Genomic DNA, 24,755 nt, shown 5'->3' with positions numbered 1-24,755 from the left:
CGCCCGCCTGGGGCATTATCATTGCCTTATAGGAAGCTCTATATTGTATGGATTTTAGCTCATCATCCCTCTGTAAGGTATTTAGACAAATTGAGCAAGCTTTTTCAAACATCAGTATCTAAAAGATCTTTTCCCTAGGGCTGTTCAGGTTCTGCTTGTAAAGGATCCTAAAGGGTGTGTGTCTGTGGAGTAGGTTACCTGAGTTTAATTCAGTAATGGAACAGGAAAGGGACGTTGGGGCGGACTAAATTTTTTCAGGTAGTCTGTCTGTTTTCTGTGCCTCGGTTTGAAGATTAGAACAGTGAATCAGGGTATTTCCCATTTGTACCTCCTTCTACAAACACCTTGGTTTTATATTTATCCAGTTTACAAAGTTACTCTTCCATCTGACTTCTGCCTCCCAAAACTTTTCTGAGATTTATTATCCAATATTTTCTTCCATTTTGGGGGCCCTTATAGGTTTATGTTTTCTTTATTGTTTACGTGTTTTTAAAAAGGAGTGAAAATAAATGCGCATATTCAATATGCTTTTTTAACCAGAAAGCTTTATCTTCCCTGAGAACCCTTCTTTATCTCAGTTTCTCAATTCCTCACCCTCATGCTTTTTTATATGTATAGTATTTATATAGCCTGTATAGATTAGACTAGATTTGTCTTCTGTTTGGTAATATGCTAATTATAATAAACATTAAATTTCATTGCTGTGGCTGGGTGTAGTGGCTCAGGCCTGCATTCCCAGTATTTTGGGAGGCTGAGGCCAGAAGATTGCCTGAGCCCAGGAAGTCGAGGCTGCAGTAAGCTGTGATCACACTAACACTACTTCATTCCAGCCTGCGTGACAGTGAGCCCCTGTCAATTCATTTCTGTATATTCTGTTATAGAGGTTCTAGAGCACTGCTTTGTGTAGTGCCTCATAAATGCTAGCTTATCCTTATTGAAATGTAAAATTGAGCATAAATTAGTATAGTATTTTGGTATGGCCATTTTAAAGTTTTCATGTCTCACAGTCCTCTGGGTATGTTTTATTTTGATATAAATTCTGTTTAATTATTTATTCTCTTCTCCAGCCCCACTCTTACGCATCTAGAAATCTTATACAGATTTCTAAATCTATTCATTACTTCTTGAGACAAGGCATACAGTAAATCAGTAAGTCCTAAATTCTCATGTCAATGAAATAATCAGTATCTTAATGTGGAGAGTTAGGTTTACTTCGTTATTGTTGTAATGAAATGAAAACCACTTATTCACACTTCATATGCAGCCAATGGCTACCCACTTCCAATATGGAACTACCTACCATTAGAAAAATAAGAAGTCATTCTTCCTACCCTTCATTCTCTCCCTTCCCTAAGCTAGTGATTATCAAGAAGCTTGAGGCTGGGTGCAGTGGCTTACACCTGTAATCCCAGCACTTTGGGAGGCCGAGGCTGGCTGATCATTAGGTCAGGAGATCGAGACCATCCTGGCTAATACTGTGAAACCCCATCTCTACTAAAAATACAAAAACTTAGCTGGGTGTGGTGGCAGGCACCCGCAATCCCAGCTACTCAGAAGGCTGAGGCAGGGGAATTGCTTGAACCCGGGAGGCGGAGGTTGCAGTGAGCTGAGATCGCGCCACTGCACTCTCCAGCCTGGGCGACAGAGCAAGACTCCGTCTCAAAAAAAAAAAAAAGAGCTGGAATCAGAATTGCCTACAGAACTTCTATAAAACAAGCTGCTGGAGCCCTGAGCTACTGCAAAAATCTGGGGATATGGCCCCAGCATGTATTTTTAATATTGTTATTATTGATTTTACAAGCAATTCTTATGGGCCCATCTAGTTAAGAACTGCTTTATCTACTTAAGACTGATGAAAAAGCTACTTAATAATCTTTTACTAATGTAAATATGCATATTATTATACATTTAATACTACCTGGTTTGTGAGCCAGACAGAAAATGACCTAGGAACAAAAATACATTTGAATCATGGAGTACGGTGACTCTCAAACCTCGGGGATATGCCGGAAACATTTGGGAGAACTTTTCGAAATGTAATGCTTGCTTTACTGTCTCCCACTAAATAGTGCCTGTGGTGACTTTGATAGAAGCATATCATATCTAAGGCATGAGATTTGTTATATAAGGATTTGTTATTTATACTTCAATACTTTTTAGATATTTCATCACATACTAGTACTTCATTTACTTTGGAGAAATGAATGGGTGGAGAGAGAGATTACCCCACCACCACCCTACCTCCACTTAATGTTGAAGCAGTATAGACAACTGCTTATTCAGAGGCTTGGAATTTTCTAATGCCTTTATTTTATCCCCATATGACCCCATTGGCATTTAAAGCTGAGGAATCATTGTGAATTAAAAGTAGAATTCATAAACCATTAGATCTCTTCATGTGTTAAATCTTATTCCTTTAAAAATAACTCTAGGAAATCATGATGCAGCTGTATTAGATAAATCTTAGGTTCAAAAGATACACTTGAAATCACTTCTGAGTTTCTGAACCTACCTAATTATAGCAATCATTGCTAATCCATGAAACCCCAAGAATTACATTTGAGGATAAGCGGGTTAACTTTATAACCTAAATATACAAGAACGAAGAAAATATTTGATTTTTAATTGTGTAACTTTAGCTGAAAAATGCTGTAGTATGTTTTTAAAAAAAAAATCAGATATGCCTAGATGCTTTCAAGAAAGTGGCAGAATTTAAGGAGCAAGTATTTACTTGTTAACATGATTTCTGCTCTTTACTAGATATACTTACCCGAAATTTATTAATAATTGAAGAGCAGTTATAGTCACCTACTCTGTGGTCACATATTCATTCAGGATAGTTCTTCTGTTAATTCCATTTTCAGGTTTCAGAAAACCCATCAGAAAATAGCTTGTAAAATACAGAACAAAATGAAAACCTAGTTATTTATGTCCCAGAGTGTTCCTTTCTTTCTTTCTTTCTTATTTTTTGAGATGGAGTTTCACTCTCGTTGCCCAGGCTGGAGTGCAATGGCATGATCTCAACTCACTGCAACCTCCGCCTCTTGGGTTCAAGTGATTCCCCTGCCTCAGCCTCCCGAGTAGCTGGGATTACAGGCATGCGCTACCATACCCAGCTAATTTTGTATTTTTAGTAGATACGAGGTTTCACTGTGTTGACCAGGCTGGTTTCAAATTCTTGACCTTAGGTGCTCTACCCGTCTCAGCCTCCCAAAGTGCTGGGTTTACAGGCGTGAGCTGTCGTGCCTGACCGAGTGTTTCTAACAGAAAACCAGACCAAAACCCATATACTTATTAAAATAATTTATTTGGGCTTGTTATTTAAACATGGACAAAAAAAAGAAAGTTTTTTACGTGCAAATTAACTTTGATTTGAAGAAATCTTACAGAAAAATGAGAAAAGAAAATATATATAAATTATTAAAAACACATGAAAAGATGTACGTTACTACTAATCAAATACATAAAACAAGAACATATATCCATCTTCCATCTTTGCCTTAAAATTATATTATAACCTTTAATCCAGTAATTCTACTCCAGTGAATTCTGAAATAAAATATGGACAAAGATGGACATAGATGTTTGTAGAATTATTAAATATTATTTATAATGGGCTCAATATTAGAAGAATGATTAAATTATGATTTATTTACATAGAATATTACGCAGTTGTTAAAATGATCATTTACTAGTCATATTTCATCTTTTATAAGCACATTTTTTTTTTGCCCTGTCTTACGGTACTGAAAGAACACATTTTAAATGATTCAGTTATTTATATTTTTTTTGCCGGGGGGGGGGGTAACTTCCAAGTTTCTACCATGGTGGGTGTGTGTGTGTGTGTGTGTGTGTGTGTGTGTGTGTGTGTGTTATTTGTTTTGGAGATGGTCTTGCTCTGTCATCCAGGCTGGAGAGCAGTGGCCCAGTCACGGCTCACTGCAGCCTGGACACCCAGGCTCAGGCAGTCTTCCCACCTCAGCCTCCCGAGTAGCTGGGACTCCAGGTGTGCACCACTATGCCTGGTTAATTTTAAAAAAACATTTTTTTTTTTTGTAGAGAAAAGGTCTTCCTATGTTGCCCAGGCTGGTCTTGAACTCCTGAGCTCAAGCAGTTCTCCCACTTTGGCCTCCCAAAGTGCTGGGATTACAGGCGTGAGACACCTTGCCCGGCCTCTCTTGTTAGCCGTTTTATAATTAGAGGAAAAACATTAAGACACAAATACTTACAAAGCATTTGTTATGTATCATTTAATTTATACAACTACCTCCTGAGGCACTATTCTCATTTGAGATGAGGAAACTCAGACACTGACAGGCTGAGTAGCTTGCCCAGAGTCACACAGCTAATAAATAGTGGAACTAGGATTTGAATCTAGGTAGTTTGGCTGTGTGCTTCCACCTTAAATTGTGCCTCATCAACTCTGTGGCAGCATGGTAGGATCCTAGTTTCAGGTCCCCTACAAACAAAAAGCTTTCTGAATTTATAATACTGGGTTGAATCTAGTGGATGTCATGGGCTCCTAAAGCTGTAAACTGCCACATGTAAAATTTTGATCCAGTAATTAGCAGTCTACAGCTTTACAAGTTTTGTAGTGATATGAATTGTGTTGTCTGTTTTCTTCATACTCTGGCATATAGTGTAGTGCTGCAGACATTGTGATACTCAGTCATGGGCTGCATAGCAACATTTTGGCCAACGATGAACCACATATCCAATGATAGCTCCTTAAGATTATAATGGAGTTGAAAATTTTCTGTCTCCTTGTGATGATGTAGCTTTTGTAACATCATAGTGCAATTACTTTATTTTTAAAATAAATTTTAAAAATAAATGCAGCGACCGGGCGCGGTGCCTCACGCCTGTAATTCCAGCACTTTGGGAGGCCGAGGCGGGCGGATCACGAGGTCAGGAGATCGAGACCATCCTGACTAATAACAGTGAAACCCCACCTCTACTAAAAATACAAAAAATTAGCCGGGCGTGGTGGCGGGTGCCTGTAGTCCCAGCTACTGGGGAGGCTGAGGCCGGAGAATGGTGTGAACCCAGGAGGCGAAACTTGCAGTGAGCCCAGATCGCACCACTGCACTCCAGCCTGGGCCACAGGGCAAGACTCCATCTTAAAAAAAAAAAAAAAAAGGTGCAGTGGCTCACATCTATAATAGATCCCATTACTTTGGGAGGCCAAGGAGTTTGGAGACCAAACTCATGGAGCCTTGGCATCATGACAAGACCCCATCTCTACAAAAAATAAAATGAAATTGCCTAAGGACACATTTCTCAGAACACATCCCCATCCTTAAGTGACACATGACTGTAGACCTATTGCTTCTCCTTTCTGCAGCTTTTCTTTTTTACTGTTAATTTTTGGGTTCTTCATCGTTTCACACTGTTTTTTAATTAACTTTGTTGTGGTATAATAGATAAAATAAACTGTATCTGTTTAAAGTGTAAAATTTGAGTTGTGACAGATACTTATACCTTTGAAACCACCACAATCAACATTCAGAATATTTCTGTCACCTGTCAAACTTCAGCTCCCAGCAAATTGATCTGCTCTCTGTCACTACGGATTTGTTGGCATTTTCTGGAATTTTATGAATGGAATCACATATACTCTTTTCTAATTTGTCTTCCACTTAATATAATAAATTTGAGAGTCATTCATTTTATTGCATGTGTCAATAGTTTGTTTCTTTTTACTGATTGATGAGTTGTGTTCCATTGTCTAAGTAGTATACCATTGGTTTGCAAATATCACATTTTTGTTTATCCATCTGGGTTATTTTCAGTTTTGGCTTTTATGAATCAAGTTATTACAAATGTGCTTTTCATCTTCTTGGGTAAATAATTAGGGGTAGAATGTCTTGAGTTGTGTGGTACATGTATGTTTATACAAAATTGCTGAGCTGTTTTCAAAAAATTGTCTCATTTAATAGTCCCACCAGCCGCTTACGAGAGTTCAAGTTCCTCTTCACATCCTCACTGACACTGGGTAGTATGTCTTTTTAATGCTGGCCTCTCTGATGTGTGGATACCGCTATCTCACTGTGGTTTTAATTTGTATTTCCCTGATGGCTGATAATGTCAAGTATCTTTTCATGTGCTGTTTGGTCATATTTCTTTGATGAAGTGATTGTCCAGATCCTTAGTTCATTTGTCTTCTTGAGTTGTTTGGGCTCTCTATATATTCAGAATACAAGTCTTTTGTCAGATATATGCGCTGCAAATATGTTGTCCCATTATATGCTTGTCTTTTTGTTTTCTCAACAGTGTCTTTTAAAGAGTAGGTAGGTTGGTTTTTTTGGTTTTTAAATAAAGGGCAATTTTTTTGTGGTTCCTTTTTTGTGTGTGTCCTATCTAAGAAATCTTTGTCGTCTTATGCTTCTAGTTTCATTATTTTGGCTGTTGTGTTTAGATCAGTGGTCATTTAGAATTAATTTTCGCATATTGTTATAAGGGTTAATGGTCTTTAAAAATATACATATGAATCATTGTTCAGCACTTTGTTGAAAAGGTTTTTCCTTCGCCTTGAATTGCCTTGGTATCTTTGTCAAAAAATTCTGATCACCCATATGTAGGCCTGTTTTGGGGGCCCACTTCTGTTTCATTCATCTGTACGTCTTATCATAAAGCCAGTAAGTGCAGTATCTTGATTGATACAGCTTTATGATGTCTTAAAATCAGTTAGTGCAAGTCATCCAATTTTGTTCTTTTTAAGAATGTCTTTGACTATTCTAGGATTGTTCTCATTTTCATATAAATTTTACAATCTGTCAATTTCTACAGAAAAGCAAATTGGAATTTTGACTGGCATCTCATTAAATCTTTAGCTTAATTTGAGGAGAATTGACTTCTTAACAAAATTGAGTCTTGCAATTTGTGAACATGGTGTGCAATATGTAATATATGCGTGTGTGTGTGTTTACTTGGGTCATTTTAAATTTCTTTTGTTATTTTCATTTAACCATTTTGCTTGTTATCAGACTCCTCAAATGAAAATAGATCAGAAACTTGCAGCCATTTCATACAGGGCAGAATATCTGAATCAATTAAAATTTGGGATTTGGGGCCGGGCACGTTGGCTCATACCTGTAATCCCAGCACTTGAGAGGCCGAGGCAGGTGGATCACCTGAGGTCAGGAGTTCGAGACCAGCCTGATCAACACGGAGAATCCCCATCTCTACTAAAAATACAAAATTAGCCAGGCATGGTGGCACATGCCTGTAATTCCAGCTACTCGGGAGGCTGAGGCAGGAGAATCACTTGAACCTGGGAGGCAGAGGTTGCCGTGAGCCGAGATCACTCCATTGCACTCCATCCTGTGCAATGAGAGTGAAACTCATCTCAAAAAAAAATATTGGGGTTTGGTAATGATTTAAAAGTATCATGACATTTACTTCATTTATCATGTGTACGTTATGAGTGAAGGACATATAAATCTCAATTTTTCTTCCAGTTTTAGATAAAAAATGAGTATATAAATAAGGGCTTCTAATATTTTCTTTCTGTACCCTAGTAGATTGTTATCTCCACTTTGAGGTCATTACATTTATTATATAGTTAGGAATTAAGAATGCTTTGGGTAGTTTACGTGTCATAATCAGTATTTTGCATGACATCAGTGTCGGACACAACTCAGACATACAGAAGGAAGTTACAAATTCTTATCTTGAAACAGTAGATTTGCTAAGTGTAAAGTGTTTAAATTTTCCTTTGTTCTAGTAAAACAATCTATTTTTTTTAACAGATATCAGACACCCCGAAGAACTTTCTCTCTTAAAGAAACCCAGAGATCCAACAAAGAAAAAAAAGAAGAAGCTAGATGACCAGTCTGAAGATGAGGCACTTGAATTAGAGGGGCCTCTTATCACTCCTGGATCAGGTAAGACTTTTACCAAGCAATGGGCTCAAAGTAAGAACTGTGGACTGTGTACCTTTGTCTTTCTGGTGGTAGGTAAATGGATCATGTAGGTCAGGAAGAGTGGTCAAGTTAAAAAAACAAAAACTTCAATTAGCCAGGCATGGTGGCGCGTGCCTGTAGTCCCAGCTACTTCGGAGGCTAAGGCAGAAGAATTGCTTGAACCTGGGAGTCAGAGTTGCAGTGAGCCAAGATCACGCCACCGCACTCCAGCCTGGGCGACAGAGCGAGACTCCATCTCAAAAAAAACAAAAACTCTCCTTCAGCATTTTTCTCTGTCCTGAAATCGCTATCCAGTGTCGGTTTCTCTCATGTACAAATCGTCATGTCCAGTGTTAATAGTTGAATCAATAAAGAGCAAGCCCACTTCTCTTGTTCAGAGAGTCAAAAAGGAATAGTATCAGAATTGGACTCAGGCAGAAATTGGAAACTTTTTAGTATTTAGATCATGAAAACCACCACTATTTAATTAATGCATTATTCCTTAAAACCTTACTGAAGGTCGGGCGTGGTGATTCACGCCTGTAATCCCAGCACTTTGGGAAGCCGAGGCAGGCGGAGCACGAGGTCAGAGAGCGAGACCATCCTGGCTAACACCGTGAAACCCCGTCTCTGCTAAAAATACCAAAAAAAATTAGCCGGATGTGGTAGCACGCACCTGTAGTCCCATCTACTCGGGAGGGTGATGCAGGAGAATCACCTAAACCTGAGAGGTGGGGGTTGCAGTGAGCTTGAGATCATGCCACCGCACTCCAGCCTGAGCAGGAAGAGCAAAACTCCCATCTCAAAAAAAAAAAAAAAAAGCAGGCCGGGCACTGTGGCTCCCACCTGTAATCCCAGCACTTTGGGAGGCCAGGGCAGGCAGATCACCTGAGGTCAGGTATTTGAGACCAGCCTGGCCAATGTGGTGAAGCCCCATCTTGAGTAAAAATACAGAAATTAGCCAGGCGTGATGGTGGACACGTGTAATCTCAGCTACTTGGGAGGCTGAGGCAGGAGAATTGCTTGAACCCAGGAGGCGGAAGTTAAAGTGAGCCAACCTGGGTGACAACTCCGTCTCAAAAAAAAACACACACACACACACAACAGCCTTCTCTCTGCTTTGCATATTCTGGTTTTCTGGCCTTCCTACCTTTTTTCCTTAAAGGTTTTGCTCCTTTGAGGAGCTTTCTTAGATTGCCTTTCATTACTTTTCCAATCTGAATTAGGAATCCTTCTGTCATAAGTCAGCAGACTTTTCTGGGTTTGGTATTGTTATCCTGTGTTCTTCCCTGCTAATGTGAGCTCACTGCATGAAGGGGCTGTCTCACCTTTTTGTCACCAGAATCTAACTCAGCATATGGCATTCAGCAGGCATGCTGGTAATATCTGTTGGGAAACTAAGTGGCTAATTAATTAGGTTATATTGTTCTTTAATTGTGGGCATATACCTGGACTGAACATTGTAGTTTCCCATGTTTCCATCAGCCACAATTTATAAATCCATTACTTAGGATGGGTCCCTTTAGCAAATATCTAAATTAATCTTACTAATTTAGTTCATTCTGGTTTTTTAAATTCTGAGATGATGATGATGATACTAGTAATGAAAGCAACACTTACAGAGCACTTACTGTGCAGTGCCCACTTTACCCATGGAAACCCATCTAATTTTCACTACAGCTCTTTGCAGTAGATTCTGTTAATACCCACATTTTGAGGATAAGGATAAGAAATTATGGCACAGTAAAAAGTCTTCTAAGGTCACAAATCTTGTAACTTTTCTGTATTTATGTACTGATTGCATTTTGAAAGATACAAAGAAATAAGACAATCCTTACTCTTAAGTAGTTTATAGGTTAGTGGAAAAACAGTTACTATACTTAAGGAGGTAATATGTAAATATTAAATGACTTTTATAGAAGATAATGTTTTCGAAATTCAGAAAACAGTTCCAAACAAAGTTTGTGAATTCAGCTTTTAAGTTCCAGTGGTCAGGTTTTTGATGGGAAAAGGCAGTCCAAGCAGAAAGAATGATCCTAAGAAAGAACATCCTTGCAAAAACGCAAGATGTGAATAAATGAGTTGAGCCAGTTTATGGGGGAGAGACCTCCCAGCTCCTTCAGGATAACATTGGAACATATTTAACAGCAGACGATGGAATTCAGGCTAGGGCATTGTAGAACCATTGGTTTCTGAATGTTTTACAAAATTATCAAATCATAATTGTAGAAAGAGTATCAAATTTACTTCCAGTCAGTAATTTGTACAGGAGGGAATGTGGGGAAGGGTTGCTGATACTGGTGGAAGCCTGTGGGTTGAGGAAGAGGTAAAAGAGAATAAAAGGGGCCGGTCGCAGTGGCTTACGCCTGTAATCCCAGCACTTTTGGAAGGCTGAGGTGGGTGGATCACGTGAGTTCAGGAGTTCAAGACCAGCCTGGCCAACATGGTGAAACCCCATCTCTACTAAATATACAAAATTAGCCAGGCATGGTGGCGGGTACCTATAATCCCAGCTACTCTGGAGGCTGAGGCAGGAGAATCGCTTGAACCCGGGAGGCAGAGGTTGCAGTGAGCCGAGATTGCGCCACTGCACTCCAGCCTGGGCTACAGAGCAAGAATCTGTCTCAAAAAAAAAAAAAAAAGAGAATAAAAGATTATGTCCATGTGATATTGTGACATAGTAAGAAATATATATAGTCATGTGCTACATAGTGATGTTTTGGTCAATAGCAGATCACATGTATGATGGTAGTCCCATAAGATTATAATACTGTCTTTTTTTTTTTTTTAGACGGAGTCTCTCTCTGTCGCCCAGGCCGGAGTGCAGTGGCGGTGATCTTGGCTCACTGCAACTTCCGCCTCCCGGGTTCAAGCGATTCTCCTGCCTCAGCCTCCTGAGTAGCTGGGATTACAGGCGTGCACCACCACACCTGGCTAATTTTTTGTGTTTGTAGTAGAGATGAGGTTTCACCATGTTGGTCAGGATGGTCTCGAACTCCTGACCTCGTGATCAATCCACCCACCTCGGCCTCCCAAAGTGCTGGGATTACAGGTGTGAGCCACTGCGCCCGGTGTTTGTTTTGTTTTGTTTTGTTTTGTTTTTTGAGACGCAGTCTTACTCTGTCACCCAGGCTGGAGTGCAGTGGAACTATCTTGGCTCTCTGCAGCTGAAATACAGGCAATTCTCCTGCCTCTGCCTCCTAAGTAGCTGAGACTATAGGTGCACACCACCACACTCGGCTAACTTTTGTATTTTTAGTAGAGGGGTTTCACCATGTTGGCCAGACTGGTCTCGAACTCCTGGCCTCAAGTGATCTACCCGCCTTGGCCTCCCAAAGTGTTGGGATTACAGGCGTGAGCCACCGCACCTGGCCCTGTATTTTCACTCTACCTCTTCTATGTTTAGAGATGTGTAGATACACAGATACAGATACTTACCATTGTGTTACAGTTGCCTGCAGCATTCAGTACAGTAACATGCTGTACAGGTTTGTAGCCTGTGAGCAACAGACTGTGCCTTCCATATAGCCTGGGTGTGTAGTAGGCTATACCATCTGGGCCTGTATGAGTACACTCTATGATGTTCATACAACAGTGAAATCCCTTAACGATGCATTTCGCAGAACTTATCCCTGTTGTTAGTAGACTCATGACTGTACTAACCTTTGTCATTGCATCATTGGGCTGTTCCTGTGCTGCCCAATTTTTGGCTAGCTTGTGCCCAAGAAGAGCATCCTTACCAATTCTTACCCTCCCCAATCTTAGGCTCCCTTGTTCTTTTTCACCCAGTTCCCTTTTCACCCAGACTGCAGCTGCTTTTATTTCTGCTCTGTGTACCATTCCTCAGTTCTTTCCTTTCAGATGCTTGACCTTTGGACAGCTTTGAATGTCCTAAGGGACATTTGTGGCCTCTTTATTTGTAAGAGATCCTTTTCAGAAAAAAAAAAAAATATTTTTATTAAAACATTGCTGTTACTGACAACCACATTTATTGAGCAACTTCTTGTCCAAAACACTACATGTAATATATTTAATCCACACAGTTAAATATATTAATTGAGTAATTCTGAGAAATCGGTAGCCTGAGAAGAGAAACCCAGAGTGGCTAAATCACTTGTCTGGAAGCTGATCCCTGGTAACTGGTAGAGCTGAGCTGTAAGCCCAGGCTCATCCCGCTTCCAAGCTAGAGCTTACACCATTGCACACCCGTCTCCTTCCCCCTTCTATCCCTCATGAGTACATACAGACCCATAATTTTAGCAAATACGTCAGTGGCCACGGATGCCACAATCTAGCTTTTATTTAATTTTTGTAGCCTTGTTTACCTTAAAGAAAAAAAAAGTTAAAATTTATTTTATTTATTTATTTTTTTTTTTTTTGAGGCGGAGTCTCGCTCTGTCGCCCAGGCTGGAGTGCAGTGGCGCGATCTCGGCTCACTGCAAACTCCGCCTCCCGGGTTCCCGCCATTCTCCTGCCTCAGCCTCCCGAGTAGCTAGGACTACAGGCGCCGCCACCGCGCCCGGCTAATTTTTTTGTATTTTTAGTGGAGACGGGGTTTCATTGTGTTAGCCAGGATGGTCTCGATCTCCTGACCTCGTGATCCGCCCGTCTCGGCCTCCCAAAGTGCTGGGATTACAGGCTTGAGCCACCGCGCCCGGCCTAAAATTTAAATTCTCTAACAAATCTTTAATACTGTACTCTACATGAGTAGTGGCAATCTGAATCATCCCATATCAATAGAAGTGATAATGCTGAATGTTTCTATAAGTCTTAGAGTTAGAATTTGGAAAGCTAAGGAGGTTTTGTTGCCCAGAAACCATGGGTGAACACCAGTATGCATAGAAATTCTTGAGAGTATGCTGGTCTAGGAAGCAGGAAATCTTAAAATTTTTACATCATACAGAAATGGCTAGAAGCAAACCCTGTGACTGTGAAAAATAAAATTATCAGCTTAGATCTTACAAAACGACAAGAAGCTACTGGTAGAATTGGAAGCACTGGATAATTTTGTAATAGTTCCAGAACTTACTCATTTTTGCTTCTGTTCTCTTCAGCTTGGTGATAATGACAAAATGTAGGAAAGCTGATTAGTATATAACTTAAGCTAATGAATAATCATGATTGAGTTAGCATCAGTATTTTCAATGAATTCTTAAGCTGGGCTGCCTTGATTAAGACATAGTAATTTAGATTGAACAACCCACTAATACTTTTTCTTTTAGAAGTCACAGCTAATATGAATACTAATCCATATTTTAAAAATACTTTTGTTTGGTAGTAAAGTGGGTTGCAAACCAAAATCACAAATAAGCCTTATGGTTTGTTTTTCCTCTTGGCTGTCTCTGATTTTTAATGGTTGGAGAGTAGTGTATACTGTTGATATAAACAGAATAAATATATGAATTTATATTCTAGGAGAAAATTTAGCCACATAGAAATAAACATATATAATGTCAGGTTTTCCCTCCTCCATGGTCAACAATTTCAAAATAGTAAATAAGTTATAGGGGCTGGATGCGGTAGCCATGCCTATAATCCCAGCACTTTGGGAGGCCGAGGTGGGCAGATCACCTGAGGTCATTAGTTCAAGATGGGCCTGACCAACATGGAGAAACCCCGTCTCTACTAAAAACACAAAAACTTAGCCGGATGTGGTGGCGCATGCCTGTAATCCCAGCTACTCGGGAGGCTGTCTTGAACCCAGAAGGTGGAGGTTGCAGTGAGCCAAGATCGTGCCATGTCACTCCAGTCTGGGCAGCAAGAGCAAAACTCCATCTCAAAAAAAAAAAAAAAAAAAGTAAATAAGTTATAAGTATTATTGAATACATAATCTTTCACTTGATCGCCACAAAACAAAATACCAGCAGTTTTGGTGATGTCTTCATTTTACTTATGAGGAAATAATTCTACAAGGGTTAAGTAATTTTCCAAGGTCACAAAGCTAATAAGGAATAGAGCTAGAATTCACATCCAGGCTCCAATGCTCATGCCTCTAACCATTAAGTAACACCATCTCTCCAATTCATTTTTTTTTTTTTAAGAGACCCTGTGTTGCCCAGGCTGGTCATCAACTCCTGGCCTCGAGTGATCCTTTCACCTCAGCCTCCCAAAGTGCTAGATTATGGGCGTGAGCTACTATGCCTGGCCATAATGTTTATTTTACGAATTATAATAGGAATGTTTGCTAAATTTTTTCTTTCTTTCTTTTTAAGGGACAGGGTCTTGCTATGTTGTCCAGGCTGGTCTCAGACTTCTGGGCTCAAGTGATCCTCCTCCCTCCGCCTCCCAAGTAGCTGGGACTACAGGCGCATGCCAGCATGACCAGCTAATTTTTGTATTTTTTGTAGAGATGGGGTTTTGCCATGTTTCCCAGGCTGGTCTCAAGCAATCCTCCTGCCTTGGTTTCTCAAAAGTGCTGGGATAGCTATTCAGGAGGATGAGACAGGAGAGTCAGTTGAACCCGGGAGGCGGAGCTTGCAGTGAGCCAAGATCGCACCATTGCACTCCAGCCTGGGCGACAGAACGAGACTCCATCTCAAAAAAAAAAAAAAAAAAAAAAATGCTGGGATTACAGGTATGACCACTGCACCTAGCCTCAAAACATTTTTTTAAAAACTATTCTTTTAAGTACAAAAGTATCACATGGTTAAATATTCAAATATTACATAATTACGTATTTTTTTTCTAACAAAAGTGGGACTGTGTTATACACACATTGTGTTTTCTTACTCAATGATACATGCTGATGGACCTCTTTTTTTTTTTTTTTTTTGAGATGGAGTCTTGCTCTGTTGCCCAGGCTGGAGTGCAGTGGTGCGATCTCGGCTCACTGCAAGCTCCACCTCCTGGGTTCATGCCATTCTCCTGCCTCAGCCTCCCGAGTGGCTGGGACTACAGGCGCCCGCTACCACACCCTGCTAATTTTTGTGATTTTGGTAGAGATGGGGTTTCACCTTGTTAGCCAAGATGGTCTTGATCTCCTGACCTCGTGATCCGCCCGCCTCGGCCTCCCAAAGTGCTGGGATTACAGGCGTGAGCTACCACACCTGGCTGGACCTCATATTTTTTAATTACAAAATTTATACATTAATACAGTCTCTTTTATCATAAACTCAAGTAATATAAACAATTTATTAAACTTAAGGTGAGTTCCTTTTAAACTTATTCCCTGGCTACTCCTTCTCAAGAGGGAGCCATTTCTTGATTACTACATATAACGAGATTGTAAGTTTGGAGTCCAGCTCAACAATACCCTTTCTGTGTGTTTATACACACATGCGGGTGTAAGATTTGCATATCTAGTCTTATTTTAATAACATAAATGAGATCCTAATATGTATTTAATGCTCTGCAATTTGATTTTTGGTGCTCAATGTTTTGGTGATTTGTGTCAAAGCAGAGAAGTCTCCGTAGTTCTTATAAATGACTTCAGAGTTTTACCTATGTAAAAACTGTATTTATCTGTTTTTCTACCTAGGTGGTATCTAATTTTTCTGTCACATGTATCCCAGAGCTGGGCATTGTGGTGTGACCTGTAGTCCTAGCTACTTGGGAGGCTGAGACAGGAGGATCTCCTGAGCCCAGGAGTTCAACCTGGGTGCTCACACCACTGCATTTCAGCCTGGGCAACAGAGCGAGACCCTATCTCTAAAAAAATACCTGTATGTGTAGATACATATATATCTATATACTATATCACATACATTCTCTCTCTCTCTCTCTCTCTCCAGAAAGTTTCTGTGGTTTGTACTTCCATCAGCAGTATATGAAAATGCCTCGTTTCCTACATTCTGCTCAATATTGAAATGTTGTAAATCTGTATTTTGCCAGTTTGACAATAAATAGTATCTCAGTTATTTTGCATTTCCCTGATAAATACTAGGATAGTTTAGTAATTTATATGTTTATTAGCCATTTCTATTCTATTTTCAAATGATAGATTTTTTGTTTAATTTATATTTTTGTTTTTACCGATATTAAAATTTTAATGTGTTACTTCCCTTTATATACTGGCATTTTGTTTGTGGCCTTTTTTAAAAAAAAAAAACCATATTGTTTTACATTTTTATGTGGTCTTATATCTGTTAGCCATTTACTTTATAGTTCTAGGTTTACTCTTGCTTGGGAAAATTTTCTCAAAATATAAAAATAATACCATAAAAATCCTTTTAATAAAATATGGTATAAGATAGGTATTTTGGTGAAAATTTTGTAAAATTTATTGCTTTAGTACTCTTTTTAAAAATATGTAATTTATAATCAGGTAAATTTTACTGTGTTAAAATATAGCAATATTTAGGAGTTTGATTATATCGGGTTTTAAATATCTACAGTAGGTGGACTCAGACTGTAGTGCTTTTTGAACTCTTTATTTCTCCTCCTCATAGTTTTTAAGTTCTCTTTCCATGTTGTTTAGTAAGCTCATATTTTGTTGCTAAATCTGCTACTTTATCTGAGTCTTTACTAGTTTTCTGCCTCAGATGTATTTTAAACCAGGCATTCAGGAAAACAACTTAGTTGGGATTCTCTCTGAACCGCGACTGAGGAATTTAAAATACCCATACCCTCTGACCCAGCAGTGCTGCTAGAATTGGGAAATAACTACACAAATGTTTATCGAAGCATTGGTTTGCAATAATGACATTAGTAACAGAATTTTTTTTTTTTTTTTGAGACAAAGTCTCGCCCTGTAACCCAGGCTGGAGTGCAGTGGCGTGATCTCAGCTCACTGCAACCTCCGTCTCCTGGGTTCAAGCGATTCTCCTGCCTCAGCCTCCCAAGTAGCTGCGACTATAGGTATGCACCACCACACCCAGCTTATTTTTTATATTTTTAGTAGAGACAGAGTTTCACCTTGTTGGCCAGGCTGGTCTTGAACTCCTGACCTCAGGTGATCCGCCCGCCTCAACCTCCCAAAGTGCTGGGATTTACAGGCGTGAGCCACCTTAATAGTAACAGAATTGGGAATGGCTTACATACGTTATAGTACATGGAGGCAGTGTGTAGCCCTACGGGCAGACTGGCTGGGTGGGTTGGTTGGTTGGTTGGTTGGTTGGTTGGTTGGTTGGTTGGTTTGTTTTGAGACAGAGTTTCACTCTTGTCACCCAGGCTGGAGTGCAATGGTGCAATCTCTTATTGCAACCTCCGCCTCCCGAGTTCAAGCGATTCTCCTGCCTCAGCCTCCCAAGTAGCTGGTATTACAGGCATGCCGCCACCGCGCCTGGCTAATTTTTTTTTTTTTTTTTTTAGTAGAGGCGGGGCTTCACCACGTTGGCCAGGCTGGTCTCAAACTCCTGACATCAGGCAATCCACCCATCTCGGCCTCCCAAAGTGCTGGGATTACAGGCTTGAGCCACCGCGCCTGCCCAGACCAGCTGATTTATAGCTTGGCTGCACCCTACTTGCTCTTGACCTTGAACAAGTTATTTAACCGTGCTTTGCCTCAGTTTCCTCCTCTGAAGTGAGAATAATAGAGTTGTTGTGAACACTAAGTGAGTTATTATCACATAGTGCCTACAGAACAAATAAGAACAATGAAGTGATTAAGTATGAATTGAAGAAGATACAAACTGTAGGAAGTTGAAAGGGAGATTTGGGAGGGTGGCTGATTCTATTAAATGTGTGACTGTATTTGTTCCTTCTAGAATTGCTATAAGGAAATACCTGAGACTTGGTAACTTAGAAGAAAAGAGGTTTAATTGGCTCACAGTTCTGCAGGCTGTCCAGGAAGCATAGTGGCATCAGTTCCTGGGGAGGCCTCAGGAAACTTACAATTACAGTGGAAGGCAGAGGAGGAGCCAGCCCTTCACGTGGCTGGAGCAGGAGGTAGGGGTAGGAGGGGGGAGGTGCCACGTACTTTTAAACAACCAGATCTCATGAGAAGTCACTCACTATACAGTACCAAGGGGGGATGGTGCAAAACCATTATGAGAACTCCACCCCTGTGAGCCAGTCACCTCCCACCAGGCCTCTCCTCCAACATTGGGGATTACAATTAGACATGCGATTTGGGCAGGGAAACAGATCCAAACCATTATCAGTGATTTAGGGGGAGTATCTTTTCTATATTAGAAACTTTATAAAGCAAATTGTCCATTCTAACTTGACTCAGTTTTGGATAGGAATTATAAGCACACCAGGTGCACATTTTCAGTATTCTGACATTCTTTGTAACAGATTTAACAGATCTTTGAAATAAACAAGACTTTGCCTAGAAGTTAATGTTTTTTCACACTTTATCTACATGCGCACACTCTGTAGCAGAAATACCCTTTGCCCAACTGAGTTGGAGTAATGTGTTGAACCCATTTATAAGTGTGGGGTGCCCAATTAATCCTTTCAAAAGGTGTCACACAATTTTAATTTTGAAAAATACCTGTCTAGTTTAAGGATCTAACTTTTAAAGCCCCAGGACTAACTATCCCGGTGTTCTTCAAATGCTGATAAAGAATTCACAGCTTTGCTTTGTGTTTTAGGATTAACAGTGTTCGGATTTTAGAGGGTTTTTTGTTGTTGTTTTTTGAGATAGAGTCAGTCTTTGTTGCCTAGGCTGGAATGCATTGGCTCAATCTTGGCTCACTGCAGCCCTCGCCTCCCGAATAGCATGCACCACCACTCCTGGCTAATTTTCCTATTTTCACCATGTTGGCCAGGCTGGTCTCGAACTCCTGACCTCAAGTGATTCACCCGCCTCGGCCTCCCAAGGTGCTGAGATTACAGGCGTGAGCCACCACACCCGGCCTGGATTTTACAAGTGTTTTTAGTACTAACATTGGAAGAACACATGTCAGGGACATCAAATCAAATATCCTGTGTCTAGCAAGAGATTACATATTTTCAGTAAACACTTTTTTTTTTTAACTTTGCCTTTGCTTCCTAGACTAGGTCATGACAGCTACAAAAATCTCTAGCATTAGCACCACTTTTTCACAGGTAGTGTTTCTATCATTGCATGGGGAGAAGAGTTATAAAATAGTAAGAAAGGGCCAGGCGCAGTGGCTCACCCCTGTAATCCCAGCACTTTGCGAAGCCGAGGCAGGCGGATCACAAGGTCAGGAGATCAAGACCATAGTGAAACCCCATCTCTACTAAAAATACAAAAAAGTAGCCGGGCGTGGTGGCGGGCACCTGTAGTCCCAGCTACTCAGGAGGCTGAGGCAGGAGAATGGTGTGAACCCGGGAGGCGGAGCTTGCAGTGAGCCAGATTGCACCACTGCACTACAGCCTGGGCAACAGAGGGAGACTCCGTCTCAAAAAAAAAAAAAAAAAAAAAAAAGTAGTAAAGGAGATGGATTCCTAAGCTTAACCCTAAATTTAGGGAATGGAAAAGCCATTTTCTGTACATTGTTGAACAGTGTTATACCTATTACACATTTTCTTTTGAAAAATTATGACTACAGGACAAATTATAATTTAACAGAGCTAGGACTTGGGGGAGCTGCTTGTACTTAATGTCATTCTGAACATTTTTAAATGCCTTAAATTCATCTCCTTAATTTTTGTAGTTTAAATAAGCACATACCATCAGTTGACTAATGTAACAAATAGTTATTTATGTAGCCTCTACTATATGCCTAGCCCTAATACTAAGAAATCAGAAGATAAATAAGGCAATATCCCTTCCTTTTGGGATTTGACTATTAAATATATCTCTGTTAGACTCTTTCTAGGGCAAACTTTTATCTACTCTTTTGCATTAATACTTTATTTGTTGTATCCTAGAACTTAAAAAAATACTTTATTCGTAAATCTGTTGAAACCTGTTTATTCACTGAGAAGACATTACCATAAAATTATTTTTAATCTATATGAATGAATTCAGTTCTATTGTGTTACCTTAAAATTATATGGATTTCAAATGGTGGTAAAAGTTGTAGACATGTTTGTCACTATGTGCTTGACTAGAGCACAACTTCATTCTTTTAAGTTGAACCAAAAAAAACCTGGTTTACTTAGGTTGTAGCTTCTAAGGTTCTCTTAAATCCACTTGAAATGTGTACTCTGAAATCCACTTGAAATGTGTATTTCAGTTTATGATTCACAATTAGGGAAAATCTGTTTTTTCTTTTTCTCATTTTCTTTTCATTCTTTTGTTTCTGTCCTCTGTTGTTGCCTTTCCTTTACCTTCTGAATTCCTTTCTTTCCTTTCCTGTAGGCACTGATGTTCTTTACATTGGCCCTCTGAAAGGTGAGCCTTGCCACAATTTAAAGACAAAAAATGTTGGTCTGTCTGCTTCAGCTATATCCTTATTTTCTAATTCTCTTGAACTGATTTTTTTCCCCCAAAATTTCTGCCAACTTAATTATATTCTTAAGGCTTTGTTAATACGTATTTTAATGTTATAAAAGGAGAATTAATTACACATGTTCTCATAACAGGTAAAATAATATACTAAGCTTTCCTTTCAGAATAAAACTTTTGTTTCACAATGTGCTTTCTGTCATAGTATGTGTTATTATTGAAAACTAAGATTCTGTACTGCATACTTACTACCTGTTTTTCATGTTACTTCTCAGGAAGTATATATTCAAGCCCAGGACTGTATAGTAAAACAATGACCCCCACTTACGATGCTCATGATGGAAGCCCTTTGTCACCAACTTCTGCTTGGTTTGGTGACAGTGCTTTGTCAGAAGGCAATCCTGGTATACTTGCTGTCAGTCAACCAATCACGTCACCAGAAATCTTGGCAAAAATGTTCAAACCTCAAGCTCTTCTTGATAAAGCAAAAATCAACCAAGGGTAAGTTTTAAGATATAGATAAAATTGAATTTCTTATCCAACTAGAGGTAGAAATGTTGTCTTAATTCTATGTTGTTTTCTTCCACTATTCTTAATTTGTCCAGATGGCTTGATTCCTCAAGATCTCTCATGGAACAAGATGTGAAGGAAAATGAGGCCTTACTGCTCCGATTCAAGTATTACAGCTTTTTTGATTTGAATCCAAAGGTACCGAGGGTTTAAAGGGATCTTTTTTCCCCTATTTATTTGTTTTGTTCATATGGATGTTTGTTTTTGGAAGTTGGTGGAATAAGGAATTATTTGTATATAGGAAATCTTGAATAATTATTAAAAACCCAAACCTTTAGGCAAAGGTATTTGTATTTTAAGTACTTCTATTTTAGTAGGTTGGCAGCATAACTAAACCTTTTTTATTGTTGTTATTAAGATAATGAAACTTTTGGTTGATTTGGTTTTGGTTTTTTTTGTTTTTGTTTTTGTTTTTTTTAATCTCTAAGCTCTTAGTGTGGCATGATTTGTATTTTAAAGGTACTCGTTTGGTACTATAGAATTGACAAAGTTTAGGCCGGATGCGGTGGCTCACGCCTGTAATCTTAGCACTTTGAGAGCCCACCCGTCTCTACTAAAAATACAAAAATTAGCCAGACATGGTGGCGCGCGCTGGTAATGCCAGCTACTCGGGAGGCTGAGGAAGGAGAATCGCTTGAACCTGGAAGGTGGAGCTTGCAGTGAGCGGAGATTGTGCCACTGCACTCCCACCTAGGCAACAGGGCAAGACTCCATCTCAAACAAACAAACAAAAAAAGAATTGGCAAAGTTCATTTTTAAAATTTAAGACCTCTCTTCAACTCTATTTAAGTAAAAGAAAAGTTTCAGAAAGATTACCTTTTCAATTACTTTTAGATTACTAATTATGTGCCAAAAGATGTTGCTTCAAAAAAAAGGTTTTTTCTTGAGACAGGGTCTCATTCTGTCCCCCAGGCTGGATGCAGTGGCATGATCATGGCTCACTGCAACCTCAAAGTCCTGGACTCAAGCCATTCTCCCACGTCAGCCTCCCAAGTAGCTGGGACTGCAGGCTCACCCAGCCATACCTGGCTAACTTTATTTTCTGTAGAGACAGAGTCTCACTTTTTCATCCAAGCCGGTCTCAAAACTCCTGGGCTGAAGTCATCCTCCTGCCTCAGCCTCCCAAAGTGCTGGGACTACCGGCCTGAGCCACCATGCCCAGCCAAATTTTTCTTAGGTCTACATATTTTTCCTCTGTAACAGGCAAACACTGTTATTTGTCTTTACTATGATTGGTATTATCTCTGCTACCATAGTACTTCACTTTTCTGGTAAGATTTAACTTTGCTATAAATATCTGGAGCTTTTTTCCCCCGTGGAAAACACTTGGCACAGAGGTTTGAATCTTCTACTTCTCTTTCAGCCTGGGGGTAAAAACCTATCTTGGCTACCCTCTCATCCTTTTCATGTTTAGACTGTAGTCTAGATTTTAATGTTATGTTTATCATCTTTTATTATATGCTTAAGTAATTCTTTATACAACAGTAAAATCTCTATAATAAAATTATAGAAAATAATTTTAATTCATTTTCAGGCCACATCTTATCTACTTTTAGTAAAGCCAAAGCTACTTTGGGAATAGTTAACATTTGTGAGGGGAGTGGAGATGTATTTTGTCAACATTCTAAAACACATGTTGAGCATTCCTAATTTGAAAATGTAGAGTGCTCCACAAGCTAAAACTTGTGAGGGCTGACATGATGCTGAAAGGATATGCTCATTTTGGATTTCTATGTTAGGCACACTCAACTGGTATAATGGAATATTCCAACATCTATACAAATTCTAAATTCAAAACAGAAGGTCTCAAGCATTCTGGATAAGGAATACTCAAATCTATAGTATTCTTAAGGCATTACTGTTGACTTTTATTTATATAATTAAATGGATAATTGAATAACATATAAGTAAACATTTTCCACAAGTATATTTGCCCTGTATTTTGCATACTTAAAATAACTGCTGTTTCCACGGACTTGCCACTTTATCTGGGTATGCTTCTCCACAGTGAACAAAATGTTCCCCAAAATAATTTGCTTTCTGATTACATTTTAGTATGGCAAGTTGCAGTAACGACCCTGAAAAATAATTGGTAGTTCTGCCTTACTTTAATGTCATCAAATTAGATTTCTTATGTTAAAGGCTATAATGTCTAGTGGTTATTTCCCTGAAAAATAACATACAGGATCTACTTTCAATACAGGAAAATCAATTATTCTCTGTCATATTTTAATGTCTTTTTTTTTTTTTTTTTTTTGAGACGGAGTCTTGCTCTGTCACCCAGGCTGGAGTGCAGTGGTGCGATCTCGGCTCACTGCCACCTCCCCCTCCCAGGTTCACGCCATTCTCCTGCCTCAGTCTCCCGAGTAGCTGGGACTATAGGCACCCGCCACCACACCCAGCTAATTTTTTTTTTGTAGTTTTAGTAGAGACAGGGTTTCACCGTGTTAGCCAGGATGGTCTTGATCTCCTGATCTCGTGATCCCCCTGCCTCGGCCTCCCAAAGTGCTGGGATTACAGGCGTGAGCCACTGTGCCTGGCCTTTAATGTCATTTTTAACAGAAAATTAGATGTGGGCATATATATGCATGACTGACCCTATAGGTATCCTTCTAATAATACTTGATTGTAAATAAAAATTCTTGGTTGTAAATTAAAATCCCAGGAAAAAAAAAGTATTAAATTTTTCTTATCAATTGAATATTCAGAGTTTGAAATTTTTCCATGGTAAAGGTTATATATTACAAAATAACTGTTTCTCTTGCTGCAGTATGATGCAATCAGAATCAATCAGCTTTACGAGCAGGCCAAATGGGCCATTCTCCTGGAAGAAATTGAATGCACAGAAGAAGAAATGATGATGTTTGCAGCCCTGCAGGTAGTTGAAAGGTCTAGGAAATGGGACCTATTCGGGTAAAGGGTAGGGAGGTATTTTTAAACAGTAAAGTGGAATAGTAATTCCAGTAACAATTCACAAGACAGAATTTTTGCCATTAAGAAAGTGAGCAGACACTTAGGAAAGCAAAACAAATACATTTTAGTTTGATTTTTTTATCTTTTCCAAGAGTTTAGTGGTATACTTAAGTACTTTTCTCTATTTTGTAGGAAAAAAATTATCCTCTCACCCCTAAATATATATCTGCTCAAAGCTCCTCAGTTTTTCCTTGGAAAGAAAATATTTATTAAAAATCAGATTTCTGAAATCTAATCTGAAGCTTACCTACATAATTTCATAAATAGCTGGGGATGATACAACACATGATAAAATGGGCTGTAGCACAGCAATACTTTTAGGTGATAAGATTTAGAGAGACTAGTGGAACCAAACCTTTTTCTACAGTGATAATTCTTAAGTAGATAACTGACAAGCCTCCTTAGATTAAACCAGTTTTTTCATATGTGGTTCTTACATGCCACCTCCTTCAGAATTATAGGGGAGCTTATTTAAAAATTATCCACTTCATTAATAACTTTAAGGTAGCATCCACACGTCCACATTCTTACAGATACTGAGGTCTGGTGACCAAATTAATTTATCTTTCTTAAATTTCAGATACCCGAGTAATGCTTTGGCAAGTATTCCTGGTTATGACGGGATTCTAGGTTCAGCCTAAAGTCCTGATGAAGTTGGTGTTCTATAAATAACAGAAGTACAGGAAGCAGAGTTGACATTCAGCTGAAGAACTTTTCACTGTAGAAAGGATTTTGTTTTTCTTTAGAACACAAAAATGCTCTCAGTCTTCTGGATGCCTTCTTTTAGGCATCCAGAAAAGTTTTCAGTTGTGACTCAAAAAGTTGCCATTAGAAAGCAAGAATGGGGAGTGAGATTAGCCAAAATAAATAAATAAATAAAGCAAGAACAGCTAATTTTCACCTTAGTTTACGTAATGAAAAGAGTGGCAAAGAAGCGTAGACAAGGAAAATCCCAGGTGACAGATATTTTCAGTTATTTTCTAGGGACTTGCTTAATGAGCCAATTAGGATCCTGTATTGTGTTTCCAGATAATTCTGACTCTCTGGCGAATTTCTTGAATTAAATT

The 24,755-nt window shown here is 39.2% G+C and overlaps 1 protein-coding gene across 11 annotated transcripts in view; it reads left to right on the top strand.

Moving 5' to 3' along the window:
* The window catches only part of FERMT2 (FERM domain containing kindlin 2), a 96,456-nt gene that overhangs the window by 50,666 nt on the left and 21,035 nt on the right, over window positions 1-24,755 (top strand). For 6 of the 11 annotated variants that reach the window (XM_065548820.2, XM_065548819.2, XM_065548817.2 and 3 more), the window contains 4 exons: window positions 7,752-7,886; window positions 20,421-20,646; window positions 20,751-20,853; window positions 23,486-23,593. In XM_065548820.2, coding sequence (XP_065404892.1) covers window positions 7,752-7,886; window positions 20,421-20,646; window positions 20,751-20,853; window positions 23,486-23,593 — 572 coding nt within the window. Of the gene's footprint in view, window positions 1-7,751; window positions 7,887-20,058; window positions 20,092-20,420; window positions 20,647-20,750; window positions 20,854-23,485; window positions 23,594-24,755 lie in introns of all 11 variants that reach the window. The other 5 variants (XM_065548818.2, XM_065548816.2, XM_065548815.2 and 2 more) reach the window with 1 other exon arrangement.

Source organism: Macaca fascicularis, chromosome 7, assembly GCF_037993035.2.
Source record: "Macaca fascicularis isolate 582-1 chromosome 7, T2T-MFA8v1.1".
Lineage (NCBI taxonomy): Eukaryota > Metazoa > Chordata > Mammalia > Primates > Cercopithecidae > Macaca > Macaca fascicularis.
This window is presented reverse-complemented; position numbering and strand designations above follow the sequence as displayed.